The following is a 22,684-nucleotide window of genomic DNA, read 5'->3' as shown; positions in this document are numbered from 1 at the left end:
GTTTTATTGAGACACTGTGCACATGTTCTCACATGCATGCACACTCACATGCCCACGCGCACAAATGCACACACACATACACAACACTGACCTAGTTCAAATGCTGCTGAAGCTGCTGGTGCTGGTGGTGGTGGAGGCATCGACACAGGTACAGACAGAGGCATCGCCATGTTCTCAGTTCCACAGATATTCTTGTTTCTACTAATATTACTGCTTTCAAACAACAATATAAAAAGGAAAGCAGAAAAGAGATGTCATTGGCGTTTTGTAAAAGGTATAAATATATTTCATTGTGTCTGTACAAAATGTTCACACTTTATAATTAACTCGATGTACCTATGCATCTGAGAACCCTCTGTTGGTGGGGACTTGGTCACGGGACTGCTGTAGGCACTTGGGACCACAGGAGGCTGAACAGGTCTTGCTCCCTTAGCACTTCTTCTGAAAATTGACAAAAACAGGATGTTTCTTTAATATGAGCATGAGGCTAAGAATGAAGTTGACCTATATCTCAAACATCATTTTTGATTATTAATTTATTCCATTATTTAAAATGATTGGGGCTGGCTTTTCCTCTAGCACACATCCCATAATCAAGTGGTATAGCAGTGAAGGAAAGACAACAGAACAATGGAAACTTGGAACTTTTGCAGTGCCAAAGGAAGAGATACATAGCTGGCCCCTCTCCCACCTTTTCCTCATAAACCTGTAAGTGTTTTCACTTCGGATAATTATCCAATTTCATTTCGAAAGTTTCATTGAGTCTGTCCTTATCACATTCTCAGAAGATGCAGCCTAGATCCTAACCACTCACTGCATGAAAAAGGATTTTCTTTATGTTGCCTTCAGTTTTTTTTATCAATTATTCTAAATCAGTGTCCTCTGATTCTCAACCCTTCTGCCAAAGGAACTGTTTTCTCCCTGTCTACACAATCCAGGCCCCCTAATGATTTTGAACAGCTCTATCAAATCTCTTCTCAACCTTCTCTCTTTAAAAAGAGAACAACCACGGCATTCAGAGTTTCTCTCTAAACTGAAGTCTCATATCCCCTAAAGTACTCTCCTGAAACCAATGTCCAAACTTTGATTTCCCAAGCCAAGAAATTTAGCTACCTAACCATTCAATACACTGCCAAAATGGATACAATAGGGTCATGTAAATAAAGCCAGTAGACATCCTTGCCCTCCTACCACATTATTACCATCTCCATGCAATGTCACAGGAGAGAGGAGCATATCTGATGCGACATTAGGAAATTTGCTGGTGGAGGAAGAGGGTATCGGTCTTTTCTGTATACATACCATTGACTACCACAACCAATGGTACACATTTGTATCCACTGAACATGATCTACTACAACTCTATTTTTAAAAGGCCATGCTAACTGGAGCTAAATATTGAGAAAGCAGTTCTCATAGTTCAACATTATATTAAGTTCACTCATGGGATGAGGGCATCAACAGCTGGGCCAGTATTTTTGCCCATGCCTAGTTGCCCTTGCAAAGGTTATGGTGACCTTCCTTCTTGAACCCCTGCAGTCTATTTGCTGTAGTACACCCATAATGCCAAATTGCACTCTCCCAAAAATTGTCTTTCAGCCATTTACTGGTATTTTACTCTATAATGTACACTTACCCCAAAGTTCCTTGTGATGTGGAACTCGTCATGCTTGTCTGTCCATACCTTCGTGACAAAGTTCCACTTCTCACAGGATGATTGCTAACTTCCTACAAAGCAAAAACAAAAATACCTACTTCAGAGCGAAGATCTTAAATTGACTGAGCTTCTTCAGGCATCTTTCATACCTGTAAAACCCTATGGGGGTTACTAATAACCTTATTGGTTAGTCACTAAAAATGGACACAGCAATTGGGAACATTGCCGAACCAACAGACAAATGGGTGTGGGTTCGTAGTTCCTGGACAGTGGAGACAGGACAGTGATAAGGAGCTTGGCACACTAGCCTTTATTGGTCAGTACACTGAGTACAAGAGTAGGGAGGTCATGTTGCGGCTGAACACAATATTGGTAAGGCTATTTTTGCAATACTGTGTGCAATTCTGGTATCCCTGCTACAAGAAGGATGTTGTGAAACTTGAAAGGGTTCAGCAAAGATTTACAAGCATGTAGCCAGGATTGGAGAGTTTGAGCTACAGGGAGAGGCTGAATAAACTGCTGCTTTTTTCCCTTGCAGCATCAAAGGCTGATGGGTGACTTTATAGAGCTTTATAAAATCATGAGGGAGGTGAACAGAGTGAATAGCCAAGGTCCCCTTTCTAGGGTGGGGAGTCCAGAACCAGAGGGCATAGGTTTAGGTGGGAGGAGAAAGATTTAAACAGGATCTGAGCGATAACATTTTCATGCAGAGGGTGTATGGAACAAGCTGCCAAAGGAAGTAGTTGACATGGGTACAATTATAACATTTAAAAAGTATCTGGATTGGTACATGAATAGGAGGGGTTTAAAGTGATATTGACCAAATGCTGCCAAATGGGTCTAGGCCAGATTGGGAGGTCTGATTGAGATGAGTTGGACCGAAAAGATCTGTTTTCGTGCTGTATGTCTGTATGATTCAAATTGCAAGAGATTTAACCCATCCCATTGGTGTGGAATGAAAGCAGCTGCCAACTTCATCCTCACTGCAATTCATTAAGGTTGCTGTGTACACTCAGAGTGCTACCCATATTATTCATCGCTGCAAAAATCTTAAAGCTAACCTATACTGGTTAAGTTAATCTGTAGCTCTTGAAGTTAAGCAAGCAGAGGCTGGCTATAGGAAGGAGCAAACATCAGCCACAGCACTATTTGGTGGAAGAGGTTAGAAAAGGAAGAGTGACATTCTGTATCCTCACAGATGCTGGAGATGCTGATGAGAAGGCAGTGGGAAAGGACAGTCAAATCCAAAAGTATAGCTGAAGGTCCTGGAGGCAATGTCACATAAATGATCAGGTTCAGTGGAAGTGGCCTCAATGCCAGATTCTCTGAACTGACCCACCAACCTCAAACACCATTTATTTTCCCACATCCCCGTAACTCATCTGTCAACAAGTTCTATCATTCAGGATTCATAGTGACTACTCTTATGTTTCACCTCACCCTCATCCTCAAACACTTAGCATTGCTGCGAGCCTCATACCCACATCTCTCACTTGTCAGCCTTTGTACAATAATGCTCACACCAATTTGAAAAGCACAGTTTAGTTAGATTGTAAGCTTTCATATTAAACCATAAATTACAGTGTCTAAGGGTTTTAATTTACGACAGGCTGAAAAAGCTCCTTCCCATCCAGAAATTAGTTGATGAGGTGGCAGGAGGGATATGAACATTGTCAATGGGCCAAGTTATTAGCCAAGCCACCTGCAGCAAGGGAACTTGCTGCCCAAGTTTTCAGTATACAGGCAACATTTCCGCTTTATCTGATACATCTGTAAAATTCTAGAATTTAGTTTTGGGTCATGTTCATCTTTTTTCATTACCATTGCTGACAAAACTGCAAATAAAGAAGCAAACTGATTCAGAAGAAAAAGTATGTTTTCCATATTCTTTACCATAACCAAGTGAGAATTTGCTGTTCCTGCTTTTACTGCTATACATGTTGAAATTTACATCAGAACCCAGTGTTAAGAATGAGCATATTATTGCATATCTTTGACTGACATGCTAGCCATAATCAAACAAACCTAATTAAATATAAAAATTGCTAACGAGACTCAGCAGGTCTGGTGGCACTTGTAGGGAGAAAGCAGAGTTAATGTTTCAAGTGCAATGACTCTTCGTCATATCAGTTGCTGTCACAACTGTTGAGCCTTACCATTATTTTCTGTTTTTTGTTTCAGATCTCCATCTACAGTTCTTTGTTTTATCACATTAAAAATAGACTGTGAATAAAGGGAAGAGGAGCATTTCTACTTTTTAATCCTTGCTACAAAATCATTATCAGGTTCTTCATTTTAAATGTTTACAGCATTCTTGCAGACCAGAACAGAAAATGAGGTGAAAATGTGAATAAAAATAGAGTTTGATTTGTTCTATGGATACTGCATCATTTTGTCTCATCAACAATCTTAACGCAATGTTGCTGCATTAAAATTATCTATTCTATTTTAAATGCTCAATTCCCATTTTCCTCTGTTAGTTATATTGCCTGATTCAAGTTATTGGATAATGCACATTGTGATGTGCATAACTGGTGAGAACATCAGAAAGAGGAGCAGGAGTAGGCCATTTGGCCTCTCTGCCCTGTCCTGCCATGCAATAATGTTATCGTTGATGTGCCTCAGGCTTCAAATCTTCTTTTCTGCTAGTTCAGCATAGCCATTAACTTCCCGATAGTTCAAAAATCTGTCAACTTTCCCTTGAAATATTTCAATACACAGTTTCCACTAGTCTGCGGGGTAGAGAATTCCACACATTCACTACATGCTGGGAGAAGAAATTCCTTTACATCTCACCTCCAGTGGGTTGCCAACACCAGACACATATTCCCTCCCCTCTCTGTCGGCATTTTGCAGGGACCCTCCACTCCAGCACACCCTGGTGCATTCCTCCTTCATTTCCATACCTCACTACATCTCCACGACATCTTTCTGTGCAAACACAGAAGGTGCAAAACTTGCCCATTACTTAGCCCTGATAACAAAGTGTGGAGCTGGATGAACACAGCAGGCCAAGCAGCATCTCAGGAGCACAAAAGCTGACGTTTCGGGCCTAGACAGTTCATCAGAGAGGGGGATGGGGAGTGGGAACTGAAAGTCACTGAGAATACACCTCCTCCCACCCACCCTCCTGCAAAAATTCCATCCCCTATTCCCAATTCCTCCGCCTCCACCGCATCTGCTCCCAGGATGAGGTATTCCACTCCCGCACATCCCAGATGTCCACGTTCTTCAAGGACCGCAACTTTCCTCCCGCAGTGGTCGAGAACGCCCTTGACTGCATCTCCCGCATTTCCCGCAACACATCCCTCACACCCCGTCCCCACCACAACCGCCCCCAGAAGATCCCCCTCATTCCCACATACCACCCCACCAACCTCCAGATACAACGTATCATCCTCTGACACTTCCGCCATCTACAATCCGACCCCACTACCCAAGACATTTTTCCATCACCACCCTTGTCTGCCTTCCGGAGAGACCACTCTCTTCGCGACTCCCTTGTCCGCTCCACACTCCCCTCCAACCCCACAACACTCGGCACCTTCCCCTGCAACCGCAGAAATTGCTACACTCGCCCCCACACCTCCTCCCTCATCCCTATCCCAGGCCCCATGATGACCTTCCATATCAAGCAGATGTTCACCTGCACATCTGTCAATGTGGTATATTGTATCCATTGCACCCGGTGTGGCTTCCTATACATTGGGGAAACCAAGCGGAGGCTTGGTGACCGCTTTGCAGAACATCTCCGCTCGGTTCGCAACAAACAACTGCACCTCCCAGTCGCGAAACATTTCAACTCCCCTTCCCATTCCTCAGACGACATGTCCATCATGGGCCTCCTGCAGTGCCACAATGACGCCACCCAAAGATTGCAGGAACAGCAACTCATATTCCGCCTGGGAACCCTGCAGCCCAATGGTATCAATGTGGACTTCACCAGCTTCAAAATCTCCCCTTCCCCCCCCCACTGCATCCCAAAACCAGCCCAGTTCATCCCCTCCCCCCACTGCACCACACTACCAGCCCAGCTCTTCCCCTCCCCCCACTGCATCCCAAAACCAGCCCAGCCTGTCTCTGCTTCCCTAACCTGTTCTTCCTCTCACCCATCCCTTCCTCCCAACTCAAGCCGCACCTCCATCTCCTACCTACTAACCTCATCCCACCTCCTTGACCTGTCCGTCTTCCCTGGACTGACCTATCCCCTCCCTACCTATACTCTCCTCTCCACCTATCTTCTTTTCTCTCCATCTTCGGTCCGCCTCCCCCTCTCTCCCTATTCATTCCAGAACCCCCACCCCATCCCCCTCTCTGATGAAGGGTCTAGGCCCGAAACGTCAGCTTTTGTGCTCCTGAGATGCTGCTGGACCTGCTGTGTTCATCCAGCCTCACATTTTATTATCTTGGATTCTCCAGCATCTGCAGTTCCCATTATCACCATTACTTAGCCCTTCCTCACTATCCAAGGTCCCAGGCATACTTTCTGGCTGAAGCAGCAATTTATCTGATCTTTACTTAATCTGTTTGATTGTATTCACTGTTCACAACGTGCTGTCCTCTTTGGGGAAACAAACACACACTGGACAACTGCTCAATGGAACATCTACATTCTGTCACAAAAATGACCCTGAACTTCCAGTAGCCTGCCACCTCCACACGCCAATGTGTTCCCTGGCCAACATCTGACTCAGGCTTGCTGCAGTGCTCCAGTGAAGCTCAGCACAAGCTGTAAGGACAGAATCTCATTTTTCATTTGGGAATCCTGCAGGCTTCAGGTCTCAAGATCAAGTTCAATAATTTTAGGACTAGAACACCTCCTTTCATGTCCTTTATCGGTTACTCACAGCACAGGTCCTATCATGATAGGGGCTGTTTTCAGCAGAGCTGACCCATTTTCACCTACTCATGGTCTTCATAAGGAGACATTCTTCCTTCCTGACTTCCTATCATTCATCTTTCCACCTTTCTTTGTCTCTGGGCTCCCTCTCCATGAACTTTATTTTTGCTTAGTGTAAACATGATGGTTGATCACTGAAACATATTGCCGTGAGGCCATAGATATTCTTTAACAACAGAAAACAAGCTTATTGCACAAAGAAAGAAATCAGACAAACCAAATGTTGTAGTAGTTGTCAAGATCTTAACGTTAAAAAAAGTTTTGTTTTGTTTACCAACACTGTCCTCTATGGAGGCTCAACGCGAGAGAAATGATACATGTACCCGTATCTCTTGGCGTTTCTACTTAGCCGATCCCTTCCAATTACTCTTCATTGAATGTTGAAGTTATTTTACAATTTCCCTTCAAGTCTGATGACATGAACATTTTACAATTCCAATGTTATAAATGTTTTCAATTGCAGCAACCTGAAGATTTCTATTTAAACTCTCCTGTTTTGGAAACGTCATGAACCAGAGAAAACAGTGTCTGCTGCAGTGACTAGTTTCCCTCCAAACTGGCCTGAGCAAGGGTCTACTAGGAGAAAAACTAAAAACTTGTTTATGAACTCAACTCTTCCTGAACTCTGAGTGCTGTGCTCTGAAGTCCATATAGAAGAAAGATTACACTGCCCCCCCGAACCAAAAAGCACGAACACTTTATTCCATTACACCCTAATGTTGCCCTCAAGCCTTCCTTTATAGTCACATTATTTCTTGCAACTGGTGCATTTAGGTCACTTTTGCAGAATTACTTCCTTTTAAGAAAAAATACTTCCGTAGCGCTAACTTACGTTCTTAGTTCTTTAAAATCTGTCTAAGTCCAAAAATGAGAATAACACATTTTACATGTCACTCCTTGCAACACTTTCATGCAAGAAAAGTTACTTTAACCTATCAGAATTGGACTCTGGTCCCAGCCCTAAATAATAAGTAAATTCTATTGTTTATGTTCTATCCCGTCAAAATCTCCCATTCTTTATTTGGCAGGCAAAATATGCCTAAAAAGAATTTCAGACTGATGTTTATTTTTAATAGTATTATTTTGTATTAATTTTCTCACCTTTACTCCATGTCCAGTATCATCTAGGAGTGTATAGACAATGGGTTTCCTGGTGTACTTTTCTCGTTGTATAGGGTTTGCTGGGGGAATGATTTTGGTCATCCTTGATGTGGTTTTAGCAACAGCAAATGTTCCAATCTCTCGCCGAGCCACTTTCTCTTTGTGCATCTCTACTTTCTAAGGAAATCAGATGGGGAAAAAAGGGTAAATAAATTGCATTTTATCTGTCTTAGTGAGTGAGAACCATTCTACTCGTGTTAAAGGGACCAAACTACAGTGTGGTTGACTCTTTACTGCCTTCTAGATAACATGGGAATGGAAACACTAGCCTCATGCATGAAGCTATCATGAATCCCATGAGCAATTCTTCCCAATCCTTTACAGTACCCTATAAGGATGAAACTAAGACAAGTGTCAACCTCTCATTCTAGCCAGAAAGCTAAAAAGAACTGTACTGAAATAGCACTTTCGTTACCACAGCCAACTCAATACTATTGTAATGCAGTCACTGTTAGAATGCAAGAAATGCAACAGCAAATTTGCACTGTGATGAACAGATAATCTGTTCTTAATTGTGTTGATTGCAAAGATAGATGTGGTTCAGGATATAGGGGATAAGCTCTTGCTCTTTTTCAAAGTCATTTGTGGAATCATAAAGAGTCATATTTTATTCTAGCTGTACAGGCACCAGTGGGTCTCTCCTTTGGTCTGCATGGATCTTCTCAACCATGAGAAACAGGAAATAAAGAAATTGCAACCTGGTAACAGACATACACACTAGACAAGATCAGTTCTTCTTGTAGCAGTTCCTGTAAAGAAAACATATCGTTGCTGATTTAAAGCAAAACTGCAAAATGCAAGAAACATGAAATAAAAAGAGAAATTTTCTGCATTTAAAAGAGGAAATCCAAATGAATGTTTCCCCTCTGAAAATTTTAACCCCTTCTCACCCAACAGTTGATGGGCCTTGCAGCCTTCTCCCAACATTTCATGGCTTTATAAAATACATCTTGTTGTTATTTGAGATAATGGGAACTGCAGATGCTGGAGATTCCAAGATAATAAAATGTGAGGCTGGATGAACACAGCAGGCCAAGCAGCATCTCAGGAGCACAAAAGCTGACGTTTCGGGCCTAGACCCTTGTTGTTATTTACCCATTTCATCAGAAGCACATAAAAGGCATGTGCTTTTTTTTAAAAATATCAAAAGGCTTTAGCCAGAGATTGGTTGTTACTTATAAACTTTTGTCTTGAAAGAAAGTGGTATTTTCTCTGCCTTCATGAAATGTAGAACAAGCAACATAAAGATAAATAGTGCAAATCTGGGTGTTTTGCATTGCTCAATTTGGCACTTAAGTGGATTTTCACTCTGTTTTCACAGGAGCCAGAGCTAGTGTCACAATAACAGCTTTTTATTGAAGGAGCTGAGATGGGAAAGAGATTAAAACCTTTGTCCTCACTGAGCCATGTGTACTTGGAAGAAACCATGAGGGTTGTGTGCACACAAGCTGTTACACTCTGGCAGTGATTCTTGTGCCATGAACTTTATTAACATCAATCCTCTTTGTGGTGTCCTTGAATGAATTCTGGATCTCTTGCTTAATTACAGCAGGATATTGGATTAACTATTTGAGGATGAAATCTTGCAATAAATTGCTTCTTGTCTTTGAAAACAAACCACAGTACCCACGGATATGCATGTCATTGCAAATGAGTCCATTAATTATTATTCCCTCCCTGGCACTCCCTTTGTTGGTCTAAAGTATGTTTTCAAAGATGGAGTGCTACCTAAATCATAAAGTTAGCTCATAGGGTTTTCATGAGTTGGTATTTCTGAAGTGTAAAATACAGTCTAAAAGGCAATTATTTTTCAGGTTGCCCATTATTGATATTGCTACTGTTTCACGGACAGCAGTAAAGGATGCTTGACAGCAAAGATCTGCATTAAAATATCCTGAGGTGCTGCACAAAGATGACAATAAAACACAGGTAAGGAAATGGTTGCGAGTGTTATAAAATAAATGAAAATCAGAAAAGATAAATAGGAGTGACTGATCTGATATTGCTCACTTTCAGTGCCACACAGAGTCCAAACTGCCCATGAGTGGATCTTTGCCAAGATCAAGTACAGCGGCAGGGCTGATGTTTGGGTGGAAATCCTGCTTACCAGGCACTGCCAACCAATCAATCAGAGGGTAATATCTACTCTGAACAGCTCTGGAGAAGTCATGGCTGCTGTCAAAATGATACCCACTGGACGTTCAGGATTGAGGAGCAACCCACATCACACACAAGTAATGGCAGAAAAGTTTTCACGTGTTGGACAATGTGGGAGAACAGGCTGCAGAGGGGTCAATAGTGAGGACAGGAGGTGGCTTACTGTAGCTCTCCATTCTTCCCTTACAAATATTGCACCTTTCGATCAGGACACCTTTACTGCTGTCCGAGATACAGTAGCAATATCAATAATGGACAACCTGAAAAATAATTGCCTTTTAGACTGTATTTTACATTTCAGAAATGCCAACTTATGAAAACCTTATGAGCTAACATTATGATTTAGGCATTGAATACTCTGAACCAAGGGACATCCCATGACCCATTTCCCATCTGGAGAGCACTTAGTTTACCTGTCATGCATGCCACACATTGACAGGTCTGCCCAGTACTGGGTTAACGCTAATGGAGGTGGGATGAGGCCCATAAATATTCATTAATTGCCCACTGAAAGACCTCAATTGATGTTGGGCATGATGCCCAACTCTTTGTTTTTTGCACCCAACTTCACATTGGTGGAAATGAGAGGTGGTGTGGTTATGAACAACTTCAAATATGCAAAGAAAGAGGCCATAAAATTCCATTCCAAGATTACACACAATAATCCGATATAAGTCAGCAGCTAGAGAAGGAGGCAGGTCAGCTGGAAGTATTTTGAATCAATTTGTACAGACTTATCTCTGGCACAGGTAGAATTATAAACTTGGACCTTCTGGTCCAAGTAGGAAGACTATCACTGTGCCACAACAGCCCTCAGTGAGTCAGTTGTAGATATTTTCAATCAACCTGTTGAGGCATGTTCTGACACATATCAAGAATAAGTGGGCCTTGAACCCAGGCTCCTGGCCCAGAGGTAAGGACAGTACTGCTGAACCACCCAGACCATTGGCCTATGCCTTTATTACTGGCTAAGTAACTTTACCAATAAGCCATCATCACACGATAGTAAGTCATTTTAATTTTTAAGAGGTTTTACCAAGTAATGATTGAGATGGATTCAGATAACTTGATATTCAATTGAAGGAAGCCCTAGCTTCCAATGAGTTGATGTTGGATAAAGAGTCTAAAAGTAGAGGTGTCCATGAAATCAAGGCAGATAGTGGAGAGGTAAAACTGGTTGTTGTCAGCGTAAATTGGAAACTAACATTGTGATTGGGATTTCCAAAGGGCCATAGGGTTGGAATCCAGCGTGTTGATCTTTAAAAGTCACAGTCCATGTTGTCACAGGCCATGTTGTGATTTTAATGCCTTCAGGAAAATTTCAAACTTTCAGTTGGTGACCAGAGGTCAGAAAGTAACTGAGGAAAGCATTCACCTCTGATTACAAACCCCTTAGGCTTGGTCAAGAGCTTATGGAAATGCCTGTCTGAAATGGAGGGTAACATTGAAAATTCTTCCTGTCGATTCCCAACAGTTTAGTGCAGGTTAATGCGGAGCTGCTGGATTCACCATGCAGCTCAGATACCTTGCTTTTTCAAGTTGTTCAGTGTGTCCAATGAATGCAGCATGGATACTACTCCAACCCATCTCATCCAGAAGGAGCTGCCCGCTCTCATCCAAGACAAAGCCAGATTCATATTGGAATCAGGTCCCGCTGTTAATTTCGGTGGCAGTATAAAAAGGTTTGGCATTTTGCGCACCCCAGCAGAAACTCCAGAAGGGAAGTCATTGTTTTAAATACACTTGTCACAATGGTACAGCTGGGAACAGAATTAGGTGAGGCCAGTACCACATAGGTAGAGTTTTGAGAGCTCAGGGGATGGGGATTGGTGATGAAGTATAATGGTGTAAACCACTTTGTAAGAAATGCACGTTAAACAGATAAGGACAAATAGCATGTCATGTTAAAAGCCACAGAGCACATGGCTAGTGCCCAGAACTAGATCATTCTTGATTCTGTGTGAAACGCAAAATGTGGACTGAATGAATTAGAACAGGAAATTATGAGGGTGATGGGCACAGACATGAAAGGTAATAAGAAAATATAATCTTCGAGTTGTGCAAGAGGAAGGATGAGGATTGTGAGTGGGCTTTTTACTGATTTAGTGACAGCAGTTTCAAAGGGGAAGAATATGATAATCTGAGAGAGGGGGAAATTGACCTCAGCACTGCCAGGGGAAATTGAACATGTGGGCAGGTAAAATTCCCCATATCACTTATCTGCTGATGAAGTACCCACATAGCACTATCCATGACTTGAACAGACATTTCTTGTTAGGCAGCAAGACTGCTTGCCAAAATGGGGAGGGTCACACAAAAATATAAAAATGGATGTAATTTGTGAAGTTCTTTCTGAAGAAGGGTCTCGACCCGAAACGTCAGCCTTCCCGCTCCTCTGATGCTGCTTGGTCTGCTGCGTTCATCTAGCTTTACACCTTATTATCTCAGATTATCCAACATCGGCAGTTCCTACTATCTCAATAACTTGGATAGCCAGTCGAGCCTGACCCACCATTGAATTGTCACCTACCTCAAACACCATTTTCCAACATTATCTCCATAGTCTTTAATGTAATTAGTCCTCAGAAATGTATTGATTTCTGTCATGAACGTAACCAATTGAGTGTACTCAAGATTCCATAGAATCCCAAAGATTCAACATCCACTGAAATTATTTCTCCTCAACTCAAATTTAGATGCTTTCAGCTTTTATTCTGCACCACACTGAAGTCACACAGACTACAGTGACCCGCCTGTGCCTTCCCTCCCCTCCTGGCCCATTCATACATTTGGATGAGCACATCATAAAAACAAATTGCAAATAGTCCACTGGAGCATTATTTTTTTTCAATGCTGACTTTTAAAGCTTCTTTTCAGCTTCTAAACCTGATGGAAAAATGGCAGCAATTGTATAAATATAAAAGGAAGGAGCAAGCATTAAAACTCCAAACTAAAAATAAACAGAACATAACAAAAAGAAATCAGATAATTAACAGTACATTAAGAGGCAGCAACACATTTCCAGCCATCTACTTTTCTCCAGGGTCAATATTGCCTCTGCATATTTTTCATTGTCTTATTTTATGTGTATTCCACAAAGCCCTTTTGTGAACCACAGGTTAGATTGCCATGACCTTCAGAAATTTTATCTAAAGTTGAACAAAATAGCAAGGGAAATATTTACTCATGGGGCCAATGTGCATTTGGCATTTGGGCAAGCATGAATTATGTTTCATTCAAAACTGGAAAATGTGAAGGAAAAAAACCCAGGTGTTTACATGTCATTGCCTAAATAGGGACTTCTTTTTGGTGGGTGAGGTTGGTAACAGTCTCTAATCTCCAGAAAGGTCTACCTTGCAGAAACTGAAATTAATGTATCTTTTGGCACACAGTAATGTAAACTCACACTGAAACAGTAAATTGAGGCTTTACTCACATAAATATTTTGACAGTCTGAGATGGTCCATACATATTGCTAGGTACTAATTAACAAATGTCAATTGTAACATATTATCTGGCCCTTCTACCATCCCACCTCCCCATTTTGATTGGTCCTAGAAAGGAGCTCGTGCAATCTTTCCTCTGGACTAATGAAGAAGAGTCATTATATGAAACCTTAAACTTTCCTTGTACTTTTTAGATAGTCATCTCCTCACAATTTTGTTATTCTGTTTCAGACTTCAGTTTTCCAGTCTTTTTATCTTTGTATCTGTTTTGGCTTTGTTTCCTCAAAGTGCAGGCTTAAAACCCTTTGAGGGTCTCATCATTAGACATCAAACACAGCTTATGTCTGATTGTAATCTGTTCATGGAGTATTCACAGAACACAAGTTAAGACAATACATTGTCAGCTGGGCTTCAAACTCACCCTACAATAGCCACTATAGAGAAAACACTAACTGTTTTATCCCCTACTGCAAGATCTTTGCGATCCTGTGGGAAGATTACTAACATTCCTTCATTGCCATGCAATTCCTGTTGTTCTTTCAGGGCATAAAAACATTATTTTTCCTTTTGTTGATCAACCTAGCTGGGCAAAAGGTAAGTGCTGAGAGGCTTTGCAGAACACCTCCGCTCAGTTCGCAACAAACAACTGCACCTCCCAGTCGCAAACCATTTCCACTCCCCCTCCCATTCTCTTGATGACATGTCCATCATGGGCCTCCTGCACTGCCACAATGATGCCACCCGAAGGTTGCAGGAACAGCAACTCATATTCCGCCTGGGAACCCTGCAGCCATATGGTATCAATGTGGACTTCACCAGTTTCAAAATCTCCCCTTCCCCCACTGCATCCCTAAACCAGCCCAGTTCATCCCCTCCCCCCACTGCACCACACAACCAGCCCAGCTCTTCCCCCCCACCCACTGCATCCCAAAACCAGTCCAACCTGTCTCTGCCTCCCTAACCGGTTCTTCCTCTCACCCATCCCTTCCTCCCACCCCCAGCCGCACCCCCAGCTACCTACTAACCTCATCCCACCTCCTTGACCTGTCCGTCTTCCCTGGACTGACCTATCCCCTCCCCACCTCCCCACCTACACCCTCTCCACCTATCTTCTTTTCTCTCCATCTTCGGTCCGCCTCCCCCTCTCTCCCTATTTATTCCAGTTCCCTCTCCCCATCCCCCTCTCTGATGAAGGGTCTAGGCCCGAAACGTCAGCTTTTGTGCTCCTGAGATGCTGCTTGGCCTGCTGTGTTCATCCAGCCTCACATTTTATCATCTGGGCAAAAGGTAATTCATGTTTAAAATAGGACATGGGATTTGCTACAAGGGGCCCTCAGTTCCAACACTTCAGAATATCTTCCAGTAATATATCGTAACAATGGTCAGAGTGATTTAGATTTTTTTGAATGGAATTTATTTGGCATATGAAGTTCCCAATGAACTAGAAAGGCTTTGCCTTTTCCTTTCATTAGTTCACAGTCTATATGGGTGCACTGTACAAATCTGCTTGCCACAGACTGAGAATAAATGTTGCAGAAAATAGAATTCATAATGCCTTGAATAATTTCTTTTTCTTTTGAAACCAAATTAGCCAGAGGTACATAGTTTTACACAGAACATATACCACAGAAACAGACCACTTGGCCCAACTAGTCTGTGCCAGTTTAGGATCCATCCATGCCTCCTTCTATCTTTTACATTTAAATCTATTATTATTACCAACTCATGTCTTCTTCAAATGTTTATTTATTTTCCCTATAAATGTGTTTATATTGTTAACATTGTGATATTGTTATATTACATGTCATTGCCTAAATAGGGACATTTTTATATTTTTATATACTAGTATACTATTGTTATATTGTTACAACCACTACCTACACTGGTGGGTTCCACATTCTTCACATTCTTTTGTCGAAAATGTTTCTTCTGAATTCTCTTTTGGATTTCTTGGTGCCTATCTTATATGGATGGCCTCTAGCTATAATCTTCACCAAAGAGAAAATATTCTCTTTGTACACAGTATATCAAGATACTTTAATGACCTGTCATAGATAGGCTCCCCTCAACTCTCATGTTATAAGATTGAACAGACCCAGTCTGTCAATCACTTTCTAACATATATCCCCACAATTCTGGTTTCATCCTTGTAAATCTTTTCTGTACCCCTCTAGTACTTGTATGTTCCTTTTAGAACATGGCAACTACAACTGTGTGTGATATCCTAATTGTGGTCTAATCAAGGTTCAAATATGTTTTGCATAATTGCTATAATTTTTTAATTCTAACCCTCTAGAGATGAAGCCCAGTGTTCGGTTTGCTTTTTATATATATATAGACTTGCTGATGTGAGCATTTCTTCTCTCAAAAAAAACAAGTCTTTAATAAATACTTGAAGAGACTGAGATTTTCCAAGGAGATCATCTGCCTAACCCTTTAAGTAACGGCATGATGGCTCAGTGGTTAACACTGTTACCTCAGAGCACCAGGGACCGGGGTTTGATTCCACCCTCAGGTGACTGTCGGTCTGCAGTTTGCACATTCTCCCCTTGTCTGTGTGGGTTTCCTCTGGGTGCTCCGGTTTCCTCCCACAGTCCAAAGATGTGCAAGTTGGGTGGATTGGCCATGCTAAATTGCCCATAGTGCTCAGGGATGTGTAGATTAGGTGGCTTATAGGGGGACGGGTCTGGGTGAGATGTCCTGTCGGTCAGTGTGGGCTTGCTGGGCTGAAGGGCCTGTTTCCATACTGTAGGGATTCTATGATTCAACTCTGGCCCCATGTGATGGAGTCTATAGGTTATGCACTCGGACTTGTAAGGCATCTCACAACCCATTAACCTAGAGTGAAAGCAAGTCTTCCTCTATCCCTGACAAAACGTGAACTGAGTGACTGCTTTGTGGAACACCTACATTCTGTCTGTTAAGTTGACCCTTAGCTTCTAGTAACCTGCCATTTCAACAGGCTAATGTGTTCCTTGGCCAACATTTCCATCTCAGCCTGCAGCAGTGTTCCAGTGAGGCTCAGAGCAAGCTAGAAGAACAATGTCTCATTTTCCACTTCAGGACCCTGCAGCCTTCAAGGTTCACCATCAAGTTCAATAATTTTAGAGCTGGAACACCTTGTTCCACATCCTTTACCCATCCCAATACTCTGGGCTCAGTCATGACATGGGCTGCTTCAGCACAGCCAGCCCATTTTCACATACATATGGTCTCCATTGTCTGTTCTTTTTTCCATCCATGGTTTACCATAATCCATCCCTTTGTCTGCCTAACTGTCTTTCTGTCTCCCTGGGCTCTGGTTCTACCGACTTTCTCACCCCTCCCCCACCCCAGTCTGTCATCAGCGTATATGCCAACTTTTTCTAGCTACTGTCAATTCGGAGGATGGGTCACTGAAGTCAAAACATGAACTCAGTTTTCTCTCCACAAATGCTGCCAGACCTGCTGAGTTTCTCCAGCAATTTCTCAATTCCAGTGCTCTGTGCATGTTTTCAGGGTGATATTTGGTTTTAACCTCCTCTTCTTGTATAGCCCACTGAGATGGCAGAGCACAAAATGAACTGTGAATGCTGAAGACCTGCAACCGAAACAGAAATTGCTGGAGGAATACAGCAGGCCAGGCAGCATCACAGGAGCAGGAAAGCTGACCTTTTGGGTTGGGACCCTTCTTCAGAAATTTTTCAGAAATTTCTGATGAAGGGTTCCGGCCCAAAACGTCAGCTTTCCTGCTCCTCTGATGCTGCCTGGCCTGCTGTGTTCCTCCAGCTCCACACCTTGTTATCTCTGACTCCAGCATTGGCAGTTCTTATTATCACATTTACAATGCAATTGCCTGTGACTTCCTTGAGTGGTTCATTGACAACTAGGCTCACAATGTTAAATGAGTGCATGGACAAGAAATTGGGATCAGTATGCAAGTTCTGTATGGTCTTCACAAATATGAAGGAATCTTTCATTGTGTATGTAGAAAATGTGCTCAAAACTGGCTGGAGGAATTCCTTCAACTATGTGGCCAATACACGGTATGCAAAATCAAGCAAAGTTAGGATAGGTCATAAAGAGACATCAATATTGTGTGTCTTGCGCAGAACGTACATGGACACATGAAGCCATAAAAACAAACGAAATTATTCAGAATTTATTCTGAAGTCCAAACTCCTCTACTCCCAGACATCCACCCTTAAACCAGCATCTATAAAGACAGTGAATCCTGGGAAATATGCCCCACTGACCTAGCCAATACACGTTGTGAGATTCTGAACGGTGTGTCTGATTTTCACACACAACACGAATGTCTGGCTGTGTTGTAAAACCCCAGCCTCAGGGACAACACAAACACACTGATCAATAAACCGAACAAGGAGGACAGAAATACTCATGCTTAACAGCCGGAACTATAACAGTAAAATGCGTGCCATTTTTTAGAACAGATCCAACTTCATATCCCTTGGTATTGCCACTCAGAATTGCCTTCCTCAAAAGCAAATTTTGGAAAAGCTTGCTCAACTAGTATAAAAGGAGGCAGCTGTAATGACATATATATAGTAATAGGTCCTCATGACTCGTTACATCCACATGTATAATGCACTGTCCAAGAGACAAGAAAATGACGACCAGGGCAGCAAAACATGGACATTGGTATTTCTGGCAAATTGTCCTGATGAGTGCAAAATGAAAGATTTAATTAAAAGGTGTCTTTTTTTTCAGAATTTCTGTAATAAATGCTGACAAGAGTTTCTAAGCTCTCTAGAAAGTGTCTCATAAAGTGTTCTTCAAACAATCAGCGATAAGTGAACTGTAAAAGTCGATGGCTCACAAAATCCTCGGCAACAACTTGTTCACTCCTGCAAGTATTTCGGAGGATTTTGTTGTGGTGCATTTCTGGCACAGGTGGGACCTTCTAGCACAGACGTAGGGGACGCTAGCTCTGTCCCAAAAGAGTCCAAAGTTTACTCCTGCACAGATGCTGGTGAAAGGCCATTAAATTAAGCAGTAGCAGCAATCAAAATTACATGTGATCTCTTTATGAGCACTACCAAGCAGTTTAAGTGGCACCTAGCTGCTTAATAAATTCGGATTAGGCCATCTTAGACTTCAACAACTTTTCCAATCCATGAGATGGCACCGTTAACACAATGAAGACTAAATGGGCATTCCAACTTCAAACTTCATTGTGGCCACCTCAGTGTCCTTGACACCCAGAATGTCAAGGGGAATCTGTCACCCAAACTTCTATTTGAAGCAGCTGCTGGGGATGCTTAAGCATTGCTTGACCTTCTATAGCACTGAACATATTTCCAGCTCTGATTAGGCGCTTGACATGGCTCCCGCATCAAAACAAAATCAATGCTTTCCCAGTTTTGCCATGCTTTGTTTCCAGAAATCTCTGCAATTTGAGATATCGCAAAATGAAGATAAAGTATCGCTGAGAAGGAATGGCATTAATTGAACATTTATGGTCACCTGAGATATGAAGTTGACAGAAGACTCCATTTTGGAGAGCTCTAAGGCCTGTAGATCCAACAACTTGAATACTTTTTCAGCCAAGCTGTTGATTTGACTAGCTACACTCGCGAGAGATTGTGCAGCATAGGCCTTGGTCTCCTCTAAAGCTTTTGTTTTGTCTTGAGCCTGTAAAAAATAGAATACTTTATGGTTAGATACTGAGAAATGTTTGTGTCATGCCGTGTAATAGTCCACCATTTCATGGAAAACTGCTACCATTTGTCTCTTGATAGAATAATCAAAACTCAAAATAATCTTCAAATTGTTGCATTAGCAGTAATGGTTCTGTATGGACATATTGAAAATAAAGTTTCACTTTTAGCTCTTAATTATATGTGTGAAACGAATAATACATTATATTTTCCAGAAGTAGGGAAGCTGGTGTAACTCATTCTCATTGCTCCCTACAACATTTTCTAAAAAATATTTCATGGAAGTTGGGCAACATTGGCAAGGACAGCATTTGTTGCCCATCTCTTCTTGCCCTTAATGTCTTAGAGTCAAAGAGTCATGCAACTTGGAAACAGACCCTTCAGTCCAACCAAATAGCCCCTAGATTTGAGCTCCCCCACCCTTGGGAAAAGACCCTTATCATTCAGCTTATGTACCCCCCTCATGATTTTGTAAACCTCAATAACATCACCTCCTACTTTCTAGTGAAAAAAATCTAAGCCTTTCCAGTCTATTTTTTATCTCAAACTCTCCATTCCCACCAATATCCTGGTGAATCTTTTCTGAACCTTCTCCAACTTAATAATATCCTTCCAATAATAGGGCAGCCAAAACAACACACATTATTAAAAGTCGGACACCTTGTTGTGGGTCTGGATTCACAAAAGGCCAGATTGGGTAAGGATAACAGGCTTCCTTCCTGGAAGAACACTAATGTGTTCTTCACTTGTTCGATCATCTTTCAATGTTCTTTGAAACTCCCTCTGCTACCCTTGACCTTTCCCTTGATCACATTTGATTTTTCCTTCCTTCACCCTCCTCAATCCTCCCTCATTAACCCACAACACTTCCCTTGGCCCCTTCTGGCCTTCTCTCAGTCACCCAGAACACTCCCTCAGTCACACTTGAGTCTCTTCCTAAAAATCTTTGACCTTCCCTCAGTAACCTACAATCTTCCCTGCAACACTCTCAACCCTCTCTCAATCAGTCTTGAACTTCCTCAATCACACTGATCTCTCCCTCAGTCAGCCTTGACCTGTGCTTGGTCAACTTCAGCCGTGACTTAACTATTCCATGGAAACAGCCCCATTAAAAGTGGTCTTGATTTATAAAGAATTTACAGTAATTAAGTTAGATTACAAAAAGCACATTATTTTCATAACATTTCATGTAACAACTAAATGATAAATCACGGAATGTGAACTTTACCAAAAAATGTAAATTCTTATTTATTAAATGAACAACATTTCCGTATCACAAAATCAGCAGTAAAAAAGTCCAGATGGATAAAATGTTGTTTATTGTATTTTGTTCACAGAGCCCCTTGTGAATTGGAAAAGCAAAAAAAGTCAGCTTTTTTTTATTGCAGTTGACGTTAAGCAGAAATGTTAACATTTGCATTTTCCCCACTCACATCTTAAAGTGAAACTTCCAAATGCTGATAGAGAACAGAATGGAAACCTCAGACTTCTGCTATCAGTCGAATTTATGAGCTGTCATAAAGGTTCATATCTGGTCACATGTCTTAAATCATTAAAAGAATGAATCATTTCAGCATTATCCCTGACTAACAAAGTCAAAACCTTACAGGATTATATTGAAAAATTTTTATTTCCTAGTTCAACTTTGCATTGTTTTTCAAATTTGCGCAAAGTTTTCTGGTAACTTCAGTTAACTGAAATATTTGTTAACAGTGAGGAAACTGAATTACTTTGGTGCTTGACTAATAATTCATGCTCCACTGATTTGTTTTAGCAACTCACGGAAGAAAATGTCATTAAATTTCAACTATTCAACTTTACCAAATTGTGAAGTGTTTCTGAAATCACTTATACATTATGTAATCTAAACATAACATTCACGATTATTACTTCAAGATTGATGGCAGTAATTATTGGGTCCTCTGTTAAATATATGAACATTTACTTTGTCCTAAGCAAGTGGGTAAACGTTTGAAAGTCCAGTCATTGCTTTTTGAATTATGACAATTAGGAAGCATTGAGCCAATTTCCATGTGTATCCACCAGCTACAGGAATTGAAATGCAAAGCACACATCTGCATGGAAACCAGAAACATACTGCACTGCCAGTCTTTCAATGCAAAGTGGTGCAGAGAAGAGGAAGGTATATTAGTGCAGTAAAGTCTTTGCTTATCAGCACAGTTCAAAATTCTCAAAACACAACCTGTCAAATAGACATTTGGTTCTATAAATGAATAAATAATTTCTAATGCCATTTAATAAGTGCATCAAAAATTAGCATCTAATTCAGAGTCTATCTTCCAACTATTTGTTTAGAATAATTTTAGTTTATCTGGTAAGAGAACTTGAGTCCATACTTGCTGAGTTGTTGAGCTATTAACAGAATAAAATGTCACATCAGGTATATTAAATAGCAATATTCTTTAGAAAAACATAAAACTAGCAAGGTATAGGAGAACTGTTCACGAAGTATAAGTTACTGAATGTGAAAAACCAGCTCCACAGCCCCAAGTGAATAGGGTATGCATTTAAGCTATGTCTAAGTGTATTGTAGTTACAAATACTAACTGAATTTAATTCACATACCTGTATGTAGTTATTCTCACAGTATTCTGCCACTTTTTGGAGGTTTGAGAAGCTTTCCAAAAGAAGTTTTCTATCTGCAGGAATATCTTGTTCAAATAAGCTCTGCATTTCTGCCATTTTGCAGAAAGACTGTTTTCATTTCCTTCTTTGTGTGAACACTATGGTTTTTAACTTGAGGTTTCCCCAGCCTGGGCTTATTTATTGTGATCTTTCAATCAGAAGCATTCTGGGCATTTTTGCACAGGGTAAAAAAAAGTGCAGTGCTTTATACAAAAGCATTGTTTACTTAAAAAGGTAATAGAGGCTCTCTTCTGCAGAATTTCTGAGTGAATAGCACAGTAAGTCGAAATTTGCAAAAATAGAATGATTCTACATTTAAGACATAAATTGAACATTTTAGCACATTTTTTTTCATAGGATCAATTTATTTTCAAAGTCAAAAATCAAATGTTAACTATTTCTAAATGTTTTGTGGAGGAAATTACTTACCCTTTTTAACAGAAATGGTGTGAGATAAGTAAATCAGTTTTAACGATGTTTTTGGTGGGTCCCACCATTTCAGTTAAGAAAATGTCATTCAGCAAATGTCCTAACTTTCATATCACTTTGAATGCATTGTGTTTATGTTCTTGCAAACTGCTGCAATTGGAAAACAGGATATCATATATTTTCAATCTAAGTTACATCAAAGCATTTGCCAATTATATATGTGCCTCAAGTGATATTCACGAAATGACCACAGAAACTTTAAATCATTAAAGCAGCACTGAACTATGGAGAAGAGGATAAGATCATTGCAGCTAGCAACATTTTGAGTTTGTTAAAGCTGAAGTAATAAGCAACAAATAAGAATTGTTCAAAGCGGCTCTACCTTTGGTTCTAACTCATTTGATTTCAAATCTTGGATTGGTTTTCTGCACTATGTGGATCCATGAGGTGCCAGAATGTGTATCACCCACCATATTGGGTAAGGATCCCTTTTGCACAAAATTCACATGTTTACAGAAGCCAAGTTTTCCACAATCTGAATTATCCTGTTTTCTCTTTTCAGCTTTAGGAGTTCAGTAAAACAGGATTTGCCTTTCACCTAATTCTTAAGAGGTTTCATTCTTATCAA

General features: G+C 41.0%; 1 protein-coding gene across 4 annotated transcripts in view; it reads right to left on the bottom strand.

Moving 5' to 3' along the window:
* The window catches only part of LOC125466466 (abl interactor 1-like), a 35,575-nt gene extending 13,793 nt beyond the window's left edge, over positions 1–21,782 (bottom strand). For 3 of the 4 annotated variants that reach the window (XR_009442849.1, XM_048560997.2, XM_048560999.2), the window contains exons 1-6: positions 21,568–21,782; positions 18,788–18,955; positions 7,659–7,835; positions 1,637–1,728; positions 337–441; positions 92–213 (exon numbers count right to left, since the gene is read on the bottom strand). Coding sequence is in view for 3 of the 4 variants with exons in the window: in XM_048560997.2 (XP_048416954.1) it covers positions 92–213; positions 337–441; positions 1,637–1,728; positions 7,659–7,835; positions 18,788–18,955; positions 21,568–21,684 (781 nt within the window). In the remaining variant the exon portion in view is untranslated. The remainder of the gene's footprint in view (positions 1–91; positions 214–336; positions 442–1,636; positions 1,729–7,658; positions 7,836–18,787; positions 18,956–21,567) is intronic. The other variant, XM_059638790.1, reaches the window with a different exon arrangement.
* Positions 21,783–22,684: the final 902 nt, after the last annotated feature.

Source organism: Stegostoma tigrinum, chromosome 31, assembly GCF_030684315.1.
Source record: "Stegostoma tigrinum isolate sSteTig4 chromosome 31, sSteTig4.hap1, whole genome shotgun sequence".
In the NCBI taxonomy this organism is placed as follows: Eukaryota; Metazoa; Chordata; class Chondrichthyes; order Orectolobiformes; family Stegostomatidae; genus Stegostoma; species Stegostoma tigrinum.
Note: the sequence above shows the minus strand (reverse complement) of the source record. Positions and strands in the feature narration are given on the sequence as shown.